The 17500-nt window shown below is 47.7% G+C and overlaps 1 protein-coding gene across 2 annotated transcripts in view; it reads left to right on the top strand.

Moving 5' to 3' along the window:
- The window catches only part of LOC143284124 (protocadherin-1-like), a 95896-nt gene that overhangs the window by 36779 nt on the left and 41617 nt on the right, over nt 1–17500 (top strand). For both annotated transcript variants that reach the window (XM_076590779.1, XM_076590780.1), the window contains exons 2-3: nt 7431–9138; nt 9856–10164. In XM_076590779.1, the coding sequence (XP_076446894.1) occupies nt 7694–9138; nt 9856–10164 (1754 nt within the window). In that variant the 5' untranslated portion in view covers nt 7431–7693. The remainder of the gene's footprint in view (nt 1–7430; nt 9139–9855; nt 10165–17500) is intronic.

Raw genomic sequence — 17500 nt, 5'->3', positions numbered from 1 at the left:
ACACAGAGAGGAGAGTGAGAGAGATAGAGAGACAGACACAGAGAGAGAGAGGATAGAGAGAGAGAGAGAGAGAGAGAGGATAGAGAGAGAGAGAGAGAGAGAGAGAGAGAGAGCACAGATCCGATGCAGACTCCCATCAATAACTTGCCTGTTTTGGGACTGTCACCTTTGATATGACAGGCGTTTCCCTTTTCCCGGGCAATATTATCCGCTTCCTCCTCCTCCTTCTCTCTCTCTCTCTCTCTCTCTCTCTCTCTCTCTGTCCCCCTCTCTATCCATCTCTTCCTCCCTCCCTCTGTCCCTCCATCCCTCTCCTTGCCTCATCTCTCTCCCTCTCTCCCTTCCTTCCTCCTGTCTTTTCTCGCTCAGAATATCAAGACAGACGAGAGACCATACGCCGAGAAAAAAAAAGGAAAAAAAAAAAAAGAAAAAAAAAGAAAGAAAAGAAAAGAAAAAAAGAAACAGCCTGTCGCCCCCATCCACACCCTCACCATCTCCCCCCCCCCCCACCCCCACTCACCCTCTTGCCATGTTTATAACAACACTGCCATGTTCAATATGACAGACAAGCAAACAAAACCACCGAAAACAAAAAAAAAACACCACAAAAAGAACGAGAAAACACGCTGACAAGCAAGACTTGACAAGGACAGATAGCGAGTTGGCAAAAAAAAAAAAGAAAAAAAAAGAAAAAGGGTCGCTTGTTTTCAACTTTCCATCTGTGAAAACAGTTTCTACAATAACACCAAGCAACGTCAGCAACCGTGGCACTTTCGCTTCAACTTTCGCGGCCGCGTATAAAAGCGCGCGCGTGCACGCATACGTATACACGCTCGCACTATCACACATTGACGTACCTATGTGTGCACTTGTGCTTGGGCGCACGTCAGTAGAAAATGGCACGAAGATGCAACAAATGTCGTTCTGTTGTTGACTTTTCTCTCTGTCCCCTCTGTCTCTTCCTGTCTTGCTTTCTCACCCTCTTCCTCTCCTGTCTCTGTCTCTCTCCATCACTTCCACTCTCCTCTTCCCCATCTCCCTTCTACTCCACCCGCCCCATTTCCTCTCTTATTGCCATCACCTAACTCTCCCCCACCCCACGCCACCCACACACCCAACATCCACACCCAGCGTTTCCCTACTAATAACAAAGAATTTGTCTTTGCCAGTCTCTCCCTCCCACCCTCCCCACTCCCCCCCCCCTTTCCCCCACTCTCTTCCTACCAGCACCTAATAACACCCCACCCCCACCCTCTCCCACCCCCCTCCTCCCTTATAAGCCACACTTCCTTGTCTCTCCTTCATCATCTACACCCACCCACCCCAGCCACTACCACCCCTTTCTGTGGCAACAATAAACAAACTGCCGAAGATAAAGACACAAAGCCTACACTGCAGGAAAGGGAAACGCCAGGGTTAGTACGGAAGGACATGCCGGGGTTTGAGAGTTTATACATGGGCAGCCCACCGCCACACCACACCACACCACACTCCACCACACCACACCACACTCCACCACACCACACCACACTCCACCACACCACACCACACAGCCTACCACCGGGTAGGCCCAATATTGACAAACGGATATTTGCCCAAAAGATGCTCCGCCAGACAGGCAGAAGCTGATTTCCACAGATGGGGGAGGGGGGGGGGGAGCGGTTGGGGGTACAAGGGTTGTCCTTATTGATAATTGCCATCTGCGATAAAAATCACAGACAAGAATAACAACAGGAAACACGCAAATATCAGACTTTTCCTGGCGCCCTTCGGAATTTCCTTCCTCTCTTAGCGCTAGATGGTGGTGGTGGAGGGGAGGGGGCTCGGGGGTGGGGGAGGGGAGGAGATGGAGGGGGTTGGGGAAGTGGGGGATGAAATGTGCAGGGGATGGGGGGAGCGGGGTGGGGGGGGAGGGTGCGGGACGTGAGAATGAACAGAAATTTTATGAAAACACTGAAGACGAATTTGCAACAAAAGAAGGGAACAGGTTGGGCATTGATGATCCCGCCGTGTTTGGTGTGCTCCTTCTCCATCTCTATCTGTGTGTGTGTGTGTGTGTGTGTGTGTGTGTGTGTGTCTGAGTGTGTGTGTGTCTGTGTGTGTCTCTGTGTGTGTGTGTCTATCTGTCTCTGTGTCTGTGTGTGTCTGAGTGTGTGTGTCCGAGTGTGTGTGTCTGTGTGGTTTTGTTTTATTTTTATGTCGTTCTTTCTTTTATTTATCCCCCATTTTCGGTCTGCCTGTCTTTCTGCCAGCGTCACTATTTTCACTGCCTGTCTCTGCCTGTTTCTGTGTGTGTCTTTTCTATCTCTTTCTCTGTCTTTCTCTGTCTCTCTCTGTCTCTCTCTGTCTCTGTCTCTCTCTGTCTCTGTCTCTCTGGCATTCATCATGGTACCAGAAAAAAAAAGAGAGAAGGTTAAAATGGCTTTACTATGTTGTTGTTTCCATTCCTTTTTACCCCCCACCCTTCAGTCCATCCCCACCCCCTCCCCCATCTTCCTTATCTCTTCACTCCCCCTCCAGAGATATTTTGGCTGTTGTAGGGTTGGGGGTTGGGGGTTGAGGTCGGGGGTAGTCTTCGGAGTCATCTCACTAATGGAGACCTGCGTCGGACAAGGTTCTTTTATTTTTCCTCCTTTACTTCCAAGATTCTTCTCGGTCTGTCTGTCTGTCTGTCTGTTTCTCTCTCTCTGTGTGCCTCTTTTCCCGTCTTACCGACATCCTCTCCCTCTCGCCTCCCTTTCTTTCCCTTCCTTTTCTTAATTACTCACGGAAAGAGCAGGGTGAAGATAACAGAGAGAAATCTGCTTGAGAACATATATATCTCTCTATCTATCTATCTCTCCCTCTCTCTCTGCCTATGTCTCTCTGTCTCTGTGTGTCTGTCTGTGTGTCTATCTCTGTCTCTCTACCTATCTACCTATCTATCTATCTATCTATCCACACACACACACACACACACACACATCCGTGTCGTGTCGTCCTCTTCTCGTGTTGATAATACCTGTCCGACAACCAAAATGACATCATCAGCAAGTAGCTGGCTCACTGAACAGCAATGATGACTCATCGTTCGTTATGGCCTTGCTTGACCCTCGTTTGTCACAATGCTTTTTTTTTTTTGTTGTTGTTGATCGCTTTGTTGCTGTTGATTTTCAAATTGCCCCAGCTAATCAAGTGTCAGAAACATAATTACTCAGCTTTTGCTTGACCTGCCTTCCTTCCGCATTGAACAAAACTTCGTGGCGATGACAATGGTAAAAAAAAAAAAAGAAAGAAAGAAAGAAAAGACAAGAAAAAAAGATTAATCATGATGATACTAATAATTCTGTTTTAACGGTTAAAGAGGGAACCGATTAGAAAGATGAAGGAGAAGTTTGAAGGGGAGAAAAGAAAGAGGTAGAAAGATGGGGTGCGAGGGGGCTGGGGGGGAGAGACAAAGACAGGGAGAGACAGTGTGAGAGACAGAGACAGACAGACAGACACAGACAGAGACAGAAAGACAGAGACAGATGGAAGGAGGGGGTGGGGTGGAGAGAGAGAGATAGAGAGCGAGATCAGAAATATAGACGGAAACAAAGGAAGGTTTGAGGTGGGTAGTTAAGAGACATGGAGACAGAACAACAAAGGAAGGTTTGAGGTGGGTAGTTAAGAGACATGGAGACAGAACAACAAAGGAAGGTTTGAGGTGGGTAGTTAAGAGACATGGAGACAGAACAACAAAGGAAGGTTTGAGGTGGGTAGTTAAGAGACATGGGGACAGAACAACAAAGGAAGGTTTGAGGTGGGTAGTTAAGAGACATGGAGACAGAACAACAAAGGGAGGTTTGAGGTGGGTAGTTAAGAGACATGGAGACAGAACAACAAAGGGAGGTTTGAGGTGGGTAGTTAAGAGACATGGAGACAGAACAACAAAGGGAGGTTTGAGGTGGGTAGTTAAGAGACATGGAGACAGAACAACAAAGGGAGGTTTGAGGTGGGTAGTTAAGAGACATGGAGACAGAACAACAAAGGGAGGTTTGAGGTGGGTAGTTAAGAGACATGGAGACAGAACAACAAAGGGAGGTTTGAGGTGGGTAGTTAAGAGACATGGAGACAGAACAACAAAGGAAGGTTTGAGGTGGGTAGTTAAGAGACATGGAGACAGAACAACAAAGGGAGGTTTGAGGTGGGTAGTTAAGAGACATGGAGACAGAACAACAAAGGGAGGTTTGAGGTGGGTAGTTAAGAGACATGGAGACAGAACAACAAAGGAAGGTTTGAGGTGGGTAGTTAAGAGACATGGAGACAGAACAACAAAGGGAGGTTTGAGGTGGGTAGTTAAGAGACATGGAGACAGAACAACAAAGGAAGGTTTGAGGTGGGTAGTTAAGAGACATGGAGACAGAACAACAAAGGAAGGTTTGAGGTGGGTAGTTAAGAGACATGGAGACAGAACAACAAAGGGAGGTTTGAGGTGGGTAGTTAAGAGACATGGAGACAGAACAACAAAGGAAGGTTTGAGGTGGGTAGTTAAGAGACATGGAGACAGAACAACAAAGGAAGGTTTGAGGTGGGTAGTTAAGAGACATGGGGACAGAACAACAAAGGGAGGTTTGAGGTGGGTAGTTAAGAGACATGGAGACAGAACAACAAAGGAAGGTTTGAGGTGGGTAGTTAAGAGACATGGAGACAGAACAACAAAGGGAGGTTTGAGGTGGGTAGTTAAGAGACATGGAGACAGAACAACAAAGGGAGGTTTGAGGTGGGTAGTTAAGAGACATGGAGACAGAACAACAAAGGAAGGTTTGAGGTGGGTAGTTAAGAGACATGGAGACAGAACAACAAAGGGAGGTTTGAGGTGGGTAGTTAAGAGACATGGAGACAGAACAACAAAGGAAGGTTTGAGGTGGGTAGTTAAGAGACATGGAGACAGAACAACAAAGGAAGGTTTGAGGTGGGTAGTTAAGAGACATGGAGACAGAACAACAAAGGAAGGTTTGAGGTGGGTAGTTAAGAGACATGGAGACAGAACAACAAAGGAAGGTTTGAGGTGGGTAGTTAAGAGACATGGAGACAGAACAACAAAGGGAGGTTTGAGGTGGGTAGTTAAGAGACATGGAGACAGAACAACAAAGGAAGGTTTGAGGTGGGTAGTTAAGAGACATGGAGACAGAACAACAAAGGAGGTTTGAGGTGGGTAGTTAAGAGACATGGAGACAGAACAACAAAGGGAGGTTTGAGGTGGGTAGTTAAGAGACATGGAGACAGAACAACAAAGGAAGGTTTGAGGTGGGTAGTTAAGAGACATGGAGACAGAACAACAAAGGGAGGTTTGAGGTGGGTAGTTAAGAGACATGGAGACAGAACAACAAAGGGAGGTTTGAGGTGGGTAGTTAAGAGACATGGAGACAGAACAACAAAGGGAGGTTTGAGGTGGGTAGTTAAGAGACATGGAGACAGAACAACAAAGGGAGGTTTGAGGTGGGTAGTTAAGAGACATGGAGACAGAACAACAAAGGGAGGTTTGAGGTGGGTAGTTAAGAGACATGGAGACAGAACAACAAAGGGAGGTTTGAGGTGGGTAGTTAAGAGACATGGAGACAGAACAACAAAGGGAGGTTTGAGGTGGGTAGTTAAGAGACATGGAGACAGAACAACAAAGGAGGTTTGAGGTGGGTAGTTAAGAGACATGGAGACAGAACAACAAAGGAAGGTTTGAGGTGGGTAGTTAAGAGACATGGAGACAGAACAACAAAGGGAGGTTTGAGGTGGGTAGTTAAGAGACATGGAGACAGAACAACAAAGGGAGGTTTGAGGTGGGTAGTTAAGAGACATGGAGACAGAACAACAAAGGGAGGTTTGAGGTGGGTAGTTAAGAGACATGGGGACAGAACAACAAAGGGAGGTTTGAGGTGGGTAGTTAAGAGACATGGAGACAGAACAACAAAGGGAGGTTTGGGGTGCGTAGTTAAGAGACATGGAGACAGAGCAACGAAGGAAGGTTTGAGGTGGGTAGTTAAGAGACATGGAGACAGAACAACAAAGGGAGGTTGGAGATGGGTAGTTAAGAGACATGGAGACAGAACAACAAAGGAAGGTTTTAGGTGGGTAACTAGTTAAGAGACATGGAGACAGAACAACAAAGGGAGGTTTGAGGTGGGTAGTTAAGAGACATGGAGACAGAGCAACAAAGGGAGGTTTGAGGTGGGTAGTTAAGAGACATGGAGACAGAACAACAAAGGAAGGTTTGAGGTGGGTAGTTAAGAGACATGGAGACAGAACAACAAAGGGAGGTTTGAGGTGGGTAGTTAAGAGACATGGAGACAGAACAACAAAGGGAGGTTTGAGGTGGGTAGTTAAGAGACATGGGGACAGAGCAACAAAGGAAGGTTTGAGGTGGGTAGTTAAGAGACAACAAAAAATGGAAGAGAAAAGGCAGTTCACACACACACACACACACACACACACACACACACACACACACACACACACACACACACACACAGAGTCAGAGCCAGACAGACAGACTGATGCAGACACAGAGATGAGTAGACATCACTGACACAACCATAATATAAATTAATGCAGAAGAAGCTGACATGACATGCGCAATTCAGCAGCAGTTGCTCTGTCTCTGCCCACCCCCACCACCCGCACACGCATGCACGCACGCGTACGCACACAGACACAGACACACACACAGACACACACACACACACACACACACACACACACACACACACACACACACACTTTGGCAAAAGAAACATGCCAAAGTTCCTTTATTACGTAAGCCATTTTCACTAGAAGTAGACACAACAAAAGGAACAGTGAGATCCTGGCATAACTCGGTGTTAAACCTGGAATGAATGGATCGCACGTACATGTGGACATCGTCTGCATGCATGACACGTGTCTATCATTGTGGTGTGAAAAAAAACAAAAACAAAAAACCCCCAAAAAAACCCAATAAACAAGAAGGAAAAGAAGAAAGGTATGTGAAAGATATGACGCCGCTCCCTTTCATTCATTCACGTATTTATTTATTTATTTATTTATCTATTTATTTATTTATTCATGTATTTATTTATTTATTTATTTCTGACTTTCTTTCTTTCTTTATCTATTTTAACCTATTTTTATCACTCATTTACTTTTTTAAAATTATCGGTTCTCTATGTATCTATTATTTTTGTTATTCATTTCTTTATCCATTAAGATGTGTAGACTATGTTATATCAATTAGTATAAGAAATTGGCAGCAGTATATATAGCTATATCTATATCTCTGTGTGTGTGTGTGTGTGTGTGTGGTCTTTTTTTCTTTCTTTTTTTGTCTTTTTTTTCTTTTCTTTTTAATTCTCCATCATTGACTCTGTATTCTTGCCGTAAATGGGGTCACTCACTGACACCTTACATTACTTCATTGTCTGTTTCCCTTTTATTTTCAGATACTAGAGGCATGTTCGGAAACTTGGTCTGACAAAGGATCTTTCCACAACACTGTGGTTTGTGTGAGAACTTTGTTGGTAGTCCATACGTGTACCGGAAAAAAAAAAACACCAAAAAACATTGAACACAAGAAGAAAGGACACAATAAAGGAAGTGATAAAAAAATAAACACCAAAAACATTGAACACAAGAAGAAAGGACACAAGAAAGGACACAAGAAAGGACACAAGAAAGGAAGTGAAAGGAAGTGATAAACAACACAATGACGTCTCGCAGCACCCCTAACCCCCTCCACCTCCCCTTCCCCTTCCTCCTCCTCCTGGTCGTGACGTCAGCGGTGGTCACCGCCCAGACGGCCGACATTGAGATCCGCATGAACGAGGAGCGGCCGGTGGGGTCGGTGGTGGTGGACGTCAGCAAGTACACGGCCCTCTTCCTGGAGGTGTCTGCGGACGACCGCCCCAAGCTGACCTTCAACATCCTGGACAAAGCCAGCTTCGACGCCTCCTTCTTCGCCATTGACTCCGGGAGCGGCGTCATCACCATGGCCAAGCGCCTGGACCGGGAGTCGGCCTGCGGGAGCCAGGAGTCGTGCCACGTGCTCTTCAACGTGGCCATCCAGGGATCACAGGGCCTCAGCTTCTCCAACATTGCCTCCATCAAGGTCTACATCGACGACGTCAACGACAACGCCCCCAGCTTCGCCGAGGACCGGGTGGTGCTGGAGGTCTCCGAGGCGGCCAAGGTGGGCTACGTGCTGAAACTGCGCGGGCCCCAGGACCCGGACTCCCCGCCCAACAACACCATCCAGAGGTACGAGCTCTCCCTGCAGGAGCCCGTCTTCAGCGTCTCCTCCAGTCTGAACCCTGACGGCAGCACCGTGCTCAGCCTCCGCCTGGAGACGGAGCTAGACCGGGAGACCACCTCGGAGTACGACTTCAACATCACGGCCTTCGACGGAGGGGTGCCGCCCAAGAGCGGCACGCAGCGGGTCCTCGTTCGGGTCACCGACGACAACGACAACGCTCCCGTGTTCGAGTCGAAGACGTACACAGTGAACGTGAGGGAGGACGCCGCCCCGGGGTCTGAGGTGGTCAGGGTTCGAGCCTCGGACAGGGACGCCGGGGAGTTCGGCACAGTCCGCTACAGGTTCAGCTCCTTGGTGGACGAATCCGTCAGCAGTCTGTTCCAGATCAACTCAACCTCGGGGAGCATCACCCTCAAGTCCCAAATCGGGCACGCCACTGTCAGCGACGCCCCGTACACCTTAGTGGTGGAAGCTTTCGACGGGGGAGACCCCCCTTCCGTTGCCCAGGCCGTGGTGACGGTCACCGTCATCAACACGGGCAACAACGCCCCGGTCGTCCGCATCGTCACCGTGTCTGAGGGCGACACCTCGGAGATCTTCCTGCCGGAGTCTGCAGAGGTGGACGGTTTCGTGGCCTTCGTCAACGTGGAGGACCGCGACGAGGGACGGAACGGGGCGGTGACCTGCTCCATGGCCCAGGAGGACGGTGGCGGGCAACAGTTCCGCCTGAAGACGTTGCCCAACAAGGGCTACCAGGTTCTGCTGGCCCTGCCCGTGGACCGCGAGCTGGTGTCCAGCTACGACGCCGCCATCCTGTGCCGGGACGGGGGGTCTCCACCTTTGTCCACCGAGGCCTCATTTACCGTGGTCATCACCGACGTCAACGACAACGACCCGAGGTGTGTTGTGGTGTGCGTGTCTGTGTGAAATGTGTGTAATATGATGTGATGTGTCATTGTTGTCGTCGTCGTCGTCATCATCATTATTATCATTTGCTGATATCATTAGTGTCATTATCAGAATCAATAATCATCATTAAAGTCATCGTCATCATCACCATCATCATTGTGATCATTATGATGATGGTGGTGATGCTGTTGTTACCACCATCATCATCATCATCGACATCATCATCACCATCATTGGAAATAAATTATTACAATTAACATTATCTCCATTATAATTATTATTATTGTTGTTGTTGTTGTTGTTGTTGTTGTTGTTTTGTTGTTGTTGTTGTTGTTATATCATCATCATCATAGATATTGTCACCATCTATTGTTATTATTATTGGTAGGATTCTTACCATCACCATGCAGTTGTTATTGATAATCTAATCATTATATAAAATCACAATTACCATCATCATTACTGTTATCATATTACCTATAATATCATATCCCTACCCACTTATGACTCATGCCACATGAGGGACGAACATGGTTTTACTACATTACTACACGTGACACTGATCGATAGCCACATAAATATATAATAAGAATTCGACGGTCACCCAGTATTATATTTCATACTCTGTGTGTGTGTGTGTGTGTGTGTGTGTGTGTGTGTGTGTGTGTGTGTGTGTGTGTGTGTGTTGTCAATTCCAAACTTCCCAGCTTCGACGAAGCCAACTTCTCAGCCACGGTGCCGGAGAACAACGCAGAGGGGCAGTACCTCCTGCAGGTGACTGCCAGAGACCGGGACAGCGGGCCCAACGCCCAGATCACTTACGGCCTTGTAGAGGAGGATCAGGAAGGGGCCGCGGGGGCCGGGGGGGTCCAGGGGGCGGGGCGATACGTCAGCGTGCACGCGGAGACGGGCGTGGTGCGAGCCAAGATGCCCCTGGACCGAGAGCTGACCCCGGTCATCAAGGTCACGCTGACGGCGGTGGACGGTGGGGCAGAGGCTCGGACTGGGACGGCTGGGTGAGTGAGTGGTTGTGGTAGATGATGGTGTGAGTGGTTGTGGTAGATGATGGTGTGAGTGGTTGTGGTAGATGATGATGTGAGTGGTTGTGGTAGATGGTGGTGTGAGTGGTTGTGGTAGATGATGGTGTGAGTGGTTGTGGTAGATGATGATGTTGTTTGTTGTTGTTGGTGGTGGTGGTGGTTGTGAGTGGTTGTGGTAGATGATGATGTTGTTTGTTGTTTGTTGTGAGTTGTTGTTGTTGTTGTGGTGGTGGTGGTGGTGTGAGTTGTTTGTTGTTGTGGATGTTTGTTTGTTGTGAGTTTGTGTGGTGGTGGTGGTTGTGAGTTGTTGTTGTGGTGGTGGTGGTTGTTGTGAGTTGTTGTTGTGGTTGTTGTGAGTTGTTGTGGTGGTGATTGTTGTGAGTTGTTGTGGTGGTGATTGTTGTGAGTTGTTGTGGTGGTGGTTGTTGTGAGTTGTTGTGGTGGTGGTTGTTGTGAGTTGTTGTTGTGGTTGTTGTGAGTTGTTGTGGTGGTGATTGTTGTGAGTTGTTGTGGTGGTGATTGTTGTGAGTTGTTGTGGTGGTGGTTGTTGTGAGTTGTTGTGGTGGTGATTGTTATGAGTTGTTGTGGTGGTGGTTGTTGTGAGTTGTTGTTGTGGTGGTTGTTGTGAGTTGTTGTGGTGGTGATTGTTGTGAGTTGTTGTGGTGGTTGTTGTGAGTTGTTGTGGTGGTGTGTTGTGAGTTGTTGTTGTGGTGGTGTTGTGAGTTGTTGTGGTGGTGGTTGTTGTGAGTTGTTGTGGTGGTGGTTGTTGTGAGTTGTTGTGTGGTGATGTTGTGGTGTAGTTGTTGTGGTGGTGATTGTGTGGTTGTTGTGGTGGTGGTTGTTGTGAGTTGTTGTGGTGGTGTGTTGTTGTGAGTTGTTGTGTGGTGGTGGTTGTGAGTTGTTGTGGTGGTGATGTTGTTGTGAGTTGTTGTGGTGGTTGTTGTGAGTTGTGTTGTGGTGGTGTTGTGTGTGAGTTGTGTTGTGGTGGTGATGTTGTTGTGAGTTGTTGTTGTGGTGGTGTGTTGTTGTGAGTTGTGTTGTGGTGGTGTTGTTGTGAGTTGTTGTGTGTGGTTGTTGTGAGTTGTTGTTGTGGTTGTTGTGAGTTGTTGTGGTGGTGGTTGTTGTGAGTTGTTGTGTGGTTGTTGTGAGGTGGTTGTTGTGGTGGTTGTTGTGAGGTGTGGTGGTGATTGTTGTGAGTTGCTGTTGTGGTGAGTTGTTGTTGTGAGTTGTTGTTGTGGTGGCTGTTGTTGTGAGTTGCTGTTGTGGTGGTGATTGTTGTTGTGAGTTGCTGTCGGTGATGGTTGTTGTGAGTTGTTGTGGTGGTGGTTGTGAGTTGTTGTTGGTGGTGATTGTTGTGAGTTGTTGTTGATGTTGTGTTGTGGGGGTCGGGGGCGGGGAGGGGGGGTTGTAAGTTTTGTGGGTGTGGGTGAGTGTGCTGGAGGAGGAGGAGATGGAGGAGGAGGTGGAAGAGGAGGTGGTGGTGGTGGTGGTGTGTGTGTGTGCGTGTGTGTGTGTGTGCGTGTGTGTGTGTGTGTGTGTGTGTGTGTGTGTGTGTGCGTGCGTGCGTGCGTGTGTGAGTGCGTGCGTGTGCGTGTGTGCTTGTGTGTGTGTGTGTAAGAAAGTATGGGGGGGAGGGGTGTTGGTGTGTGTGTCTGAGAGAGAAAGAGAGTTTTTCATACCTTTGGGCGTTTTGTTATGTTTGGAGGAAAAGGGATAATGGTGTTGTGTAAGCTGAGTCATCTACATGTTTTAAGTCTCTGTGGGCGGGGGTCTGACACACGCACACACACACACCACCACCACCACCACCACCACCTCCTCCTCCTCCTCCTCCTCCTCCTCCCCCTCCTCATCCTACACAAAGTACGCACGTACACCGCCAAAACTTCTATCCATATTATGTATGAACAGCACAACATCACAACGGACCCCTAACCCCCCGTCCCCACAAACCAGAGAAGAAAAATCCACCCCTCATCGGCCTCATCACCCCATAACCTCACCACCACCGCTGTTTCCCTAGGGACCCCTTACTCTACCAATACGACACGTTTTTCAACCCGACCCAACAACGTTCAACCATTCTTGTTACAACATGGTGCAAGTGCAGTTCGTCCATCTCCGTTTCGCGTTTCCCAACGAGACACCGGGGCAGCAATGAAGAAAGGGAGGGGAAATTTGGTTTAATGTCCCGTCACACATATCGGTGATTGAAGACATTTTGTTAACGTATTTATATATACATTCGAGTATTAACGGTTAGAAGGGGTGGGAGATGTGAATGAATGGAGAATTGGGAGAAACTGGGCAAATTAGGGTGAAATTTGAAAAAAAAAATATCTAAATATAATTACAGGAAGGACTTCGTAAAAGAGAAGTCGTTAAACTGACAAGCGGAACAACTGATAACGAATGCAGAAAGTCAAAAACATCAAGAAAGTGAGCTTGTAGGTGGTGTGTTTTTGTTTTGTTTAGTTTTTGATAAAAACAACAACAACAACAACAACAACAACAACAACAAACAACTAACGTGCGCACTCGAACGCACATAGAACAACTGAGTAGGTATACATGAGCGAAATGAGAATAGCCGAATCGGGATTTACCAGTTTACTGATAAGCGATTCGGGAATAGGCAAATCGGGACGACACCGTTCAGCACAACACACACGTCTTCAACTGACACCGTTCAGCACAACACACACGTCTTTTGTTTAGGTCAGACATCCTCAGCTTTCCGCTGTGTTTTTAAAATAATGTACATCCCCCCTTCCCCTGTACATCCCCCCTTCCCCTGTACATCCCCCCTTCCCCTGTACATCCCCCCGCCCCCCCCCCCTGTACATCCCCCCTTCCCCTGTACATTCCCCCCGTACACCCCCCCTGTACATCCCCCCTTCCCCTGTACATCCCCCCGCCCCCCCCTGTACATCCCCCCGCCCCCCCTGTACATCCCCCCTTCCCCTGTACATCCCCCCTTCCCCTGTACATCCCCCCTGTACATCCCCCTTCCCCTGTACATCCCCCCTTCCCCTGTACATCCCCCCCTGTACATCCCCCCTGTACATCCCCCCTGTACATCCCCCCTGTACATCCCCCTTCCCCTGTACATCCCCCCTTCCCCTGTACATCCCCCCCTGTACATCCCCCCGCCCCCCTGTACAACCCCCCCCCCCCTGTACATCCCCCCCTGCCCCCAAAAGGTGACCTCACATCGCCGCAACCATTATTACACAAAGACATCAGCTAAATACAGGGTTCACACACAAAATTCAGGACCACATATTTTGAATAGTGTTCGTCTTCGGGGGGCCTGGTGAGAAATGATGTTGACAGCGCTGTGTACAGTCACTGTTCTGGTACATCTGAAATGCGGCGTTCCAGTAGATGGGTTTGCCGGCGGTCGAGAGCGCGGAGTGTGTGTGTGTTCGGGTTGGGGGGGTCGGTGGGGTGGGGGCGTTTAGGGGGTGGAAGGGCAAGCTTGCGGGGGGGGGGGGGATGCGTGGGGGGGGGGGGGATGTTGGGAGCGAGTGGAGGAGAAGAGAAGAATGAGTCTCTGTACCGATTCAACCTATCCTCACCGCTCTTGGTTTTGACAATGCGAGGAGTAACGTACCAGTCAACGGGTCATGTTTTTGACAAGGGAGGGAGTGGGGGGGGGGGGGGGGTAGAGTTGGGAGGAGGAGAAGGGAAGGAACTAGGGAGGGGGTGGGTGTAAGGAGAGAGATCGGCGATGGCGATCAACAAAACTGAAAGTCCACAATCAAATCTTCCGAAAACAAATAAATAAAGTCAAACATATGATCTCATCAGCGAAGACAAACTTCTTTTCTTCTCAAGTTCTCGATGCCACATCCACCAAATCTCTTTACACTATCATGTCAAATCTTCTCGGCACTGCAAAAAAGACTCCTCTTCCTTCTGCCTACACTTTATCTGAACTCCCCAATGTCTTCTCCTCTTTCTTTTTTGACAAAGTCCAGAATATTCGTACCATCTTAGACCAAATGCCTTTCCAACCTACTCATCCTGATCCTCAATTCAACGGCACTCCTCTCCATTCCTTTAATCCATTAACTGAAACAGATGTCCATGAAATCCTCAAAGAAATGACAATAAAATCCTGTGAGCTCGATCCTATACCAGCCTCTGTTTTTTCTCAGTGTGTCTCACAGCTTCTCCCCACAATCACCAACATTGTCAACTCATCCCTTCTCACTGGAACGTTTCCATCCACTTTCAAAACTGCAATAGTCCGGCCTCTTCTGAAGAAATCCAACCTTGATGCAAACATTTTGAAAAACTATCGACCAGTTTCTAATCTTCCATTCCTGTCCAAACTCCTTGAAAAAGCCGTCCTGAAGCAGCTCAACAATCACCTTTGTTTCAACAATCTCATCCACCCATTTCAGTCTGCCTATCGTGCTGACCACAGCACCGAAACCACTCTCCTCCACATCCTGAATAACCTACTGCTAGCGTCCGACTCAGGACAGATCTCCCTTCTCACTCTTCTCGACTTGTCAGCCGCCTTTGACACGATAGACCATTCAATCCTTCTTTCCCGTCTTCATTTTACATTTGGTATCAACGGCACTGTTCTAAACTGGTTCAAATCTTATCTCACTGATCGATTCCAGTCTGTCATTGTTGATAATTTCCAGTCTGAACCCGTTAAAATTGAACATGGAGTCCCACAGGGATCTGTTTTAGGCCCAGTGCTCTTCACACTGTACACTGCTCCTCTCGCTGAAATTATCAACCGCCATAATGTCAGTCATCATTCTTATGCTGATGACACTCAACTCCAGAAGAGTGATACACCTGAAAAACTGTTGTCGCTCTTGCAAGAAACATCTAACTGCTTCCTGGATATTCAAAATTGGATGACTCTAAATAAGTTACAATTGAACGCGGACAAAACTGAAGCAATGATCATAGGAACTAAACAAAAACTCTCTTCCATTACAACTAATACAATCAAACTTGGCAGTACATCCATCCCTCTGTCCACTTCAGTCAGGAACCTCGGCGTTGTCCTTGACAACACACTGTCCATGCAAACATTTATCAATCAGACATGTCAATCCTGCTACTGTCAACTGCGGCGCATCAGCTCCATCCGGAAATATCTGTCCACTGACGCAACATCTAGACTTGTCGTTTCTCTCATTCTCTCTCGCCTTGACTACTGTAACTCTCTATTGTCTGGTTTGCCTGCTTCATCCATTCAGTCCCTTCAGCGCATACAAAATTCTGCTGCCCGACTCGTCCTCAGAAAGAAAAGATCTGAGCACACCACTCCTCTTTTGCAACATCTCCACTGGCTCCCTGTCTCACACCGAATAAAGTACAAGATCAGCACTCTATGCTACAAATGTATTCACAAATCAGCCCCTTCCTATCTCTGTGGCTGCCTTCACCTCTACACTCCATCTCGCTCACTACGATCAGCTTCGGATCCACTCCACTTACACATACCCAGATTCAAACTCTCGACTGTTGGCCACCGTTCTTTCTCTGTCTCTGGACCTTGCAATTGGAATGAACTTCCTCTTTCGCTTCGTCAAGTCTCCACACTCAGCTCTTTCAAGTCTGGCCTTAAAACCCACCTCTTCCCAAAATAGCCTCCCTTCCCTGCCTCTTCCTTGTCTTTTTTTTTTTTTTTTTTTTTTTTTTTTTTTCAGTTTTAGAGTTATGCTTGCGTGAGAATGACTGGTGCGAAAGCGCTTTGATTTGTTTATGCACAAGATTTAGCGCTATATAAGTACCATTATTATTATTATTATTATTATTAGAAGGTGAGAGAGAGGGGGGTGGGTGGGGTGGAATGGAAGTAGAAGTAGAAGGGACAGACAAAAGAGTCGAAAAAAGCTGGAAAACGATACGATATGAATCGATATGATACGATACAACACAATACAATACGATATGATACGATACAACACAATACAATACGATACGATACGATACGACACAATACAAAACGATGCGACACAATACAATACAATACGATACGACATAATACAATACGATACGACACAATACAATACAATACGATAAGATACGATACGATAGATACATGAAGGGTAGATGATAGGCACATAAATATAACCCTTGTCCTTTGGATAAGACCACAGGGAAACAAAGACTGAAACAGAAAGAAAGAAACAAAGAAAGAGCAAGCAACAGACACACACACACCACAACACAACACAACACAACACAACACAACACACACACACACACACACACACACACACCACACCACACCACACCACACCACAACACAACACACACAACACAACACAACACAACACAACACAACACAACACAACACAACACAACACAACACACACACACACACACACACACACACACACACACACACCACAACACAACACAACACAACACAACACAACACAACACAACACAACACAACACAACACAACACAACACACACACACACACACACAACACAACACAACACAACACAACACAACACAACACAACACAACACACACAACACACACAACACAACACAACACAACACACAACACAACACAACACAACACAACACAACACAACACACCACAACACACCACACCACACCACAACACAACACAACACAACACAACACAACACAACACAACACACACACCACACCACACCACAACACAACACACACAACACAACACAACACAACACACACACACCACAACACAACACAACACAACACAACACACACAACACACCACACCACACCACACCACAACACAACACAACACACACGCACGCACACACACATTCCAACTTCCCCCCCCCCCCCCAAAGCCGCCCCCCCCCTCCCAACCCTCCACCCACCAAGACGCGCACAGCCCATTTCAATATTCCTTCCATAAACAGGGAGCAGGCGGTCGCATTACAGAGCCCATGTTCAAGGCAGGGGGCGAAGCGATTATGGGCACTCCGCGGAGCGCCACCCACGGGTTAATGTGCCAACTATGCATCCTAACTGTTCAGTCCCGCACAGGAAAAGGACTAGGGGGCGGGGGGAAGGGGGGGGCGGGTCAGAGGTAGACGAAACGAGACAGAGACACAGAGAGAGAGAGACAGACACAGACAGAGAGAGGGAGTGAGAAAGACGGACAGACAGACAGACAGACAGTCAGAGAGGGAGACAAAGAGACGGAGACAGTCAAGAGAGACAGATAAAAAGACAGACAAACAGAGAAAGACGCAGGGAGAGACAGAAAGATAGACAGACAGGATTGAGGATGGCTTGAAGTGTTCTTGATACAGTTCATTTGAT

Source organism: Babylonia areolata, chromosome 7 (assembly GCF_041734735.1).
Source record: "Babylonia areolata isolate BAREFJ2019XMU chromosome 7, ASM4173473v1, whole genome shotgun sequence".
Taxonomy (NCBI): Eukaryota; Metazoa; Mollusca; class Gastropoda; order Neogastropoda; family Buccinidae; genus Babylonia; species Babylonia areolata.
This window is presented reverse-complemented; position numbering and strand designations above follow the sequence as displayed.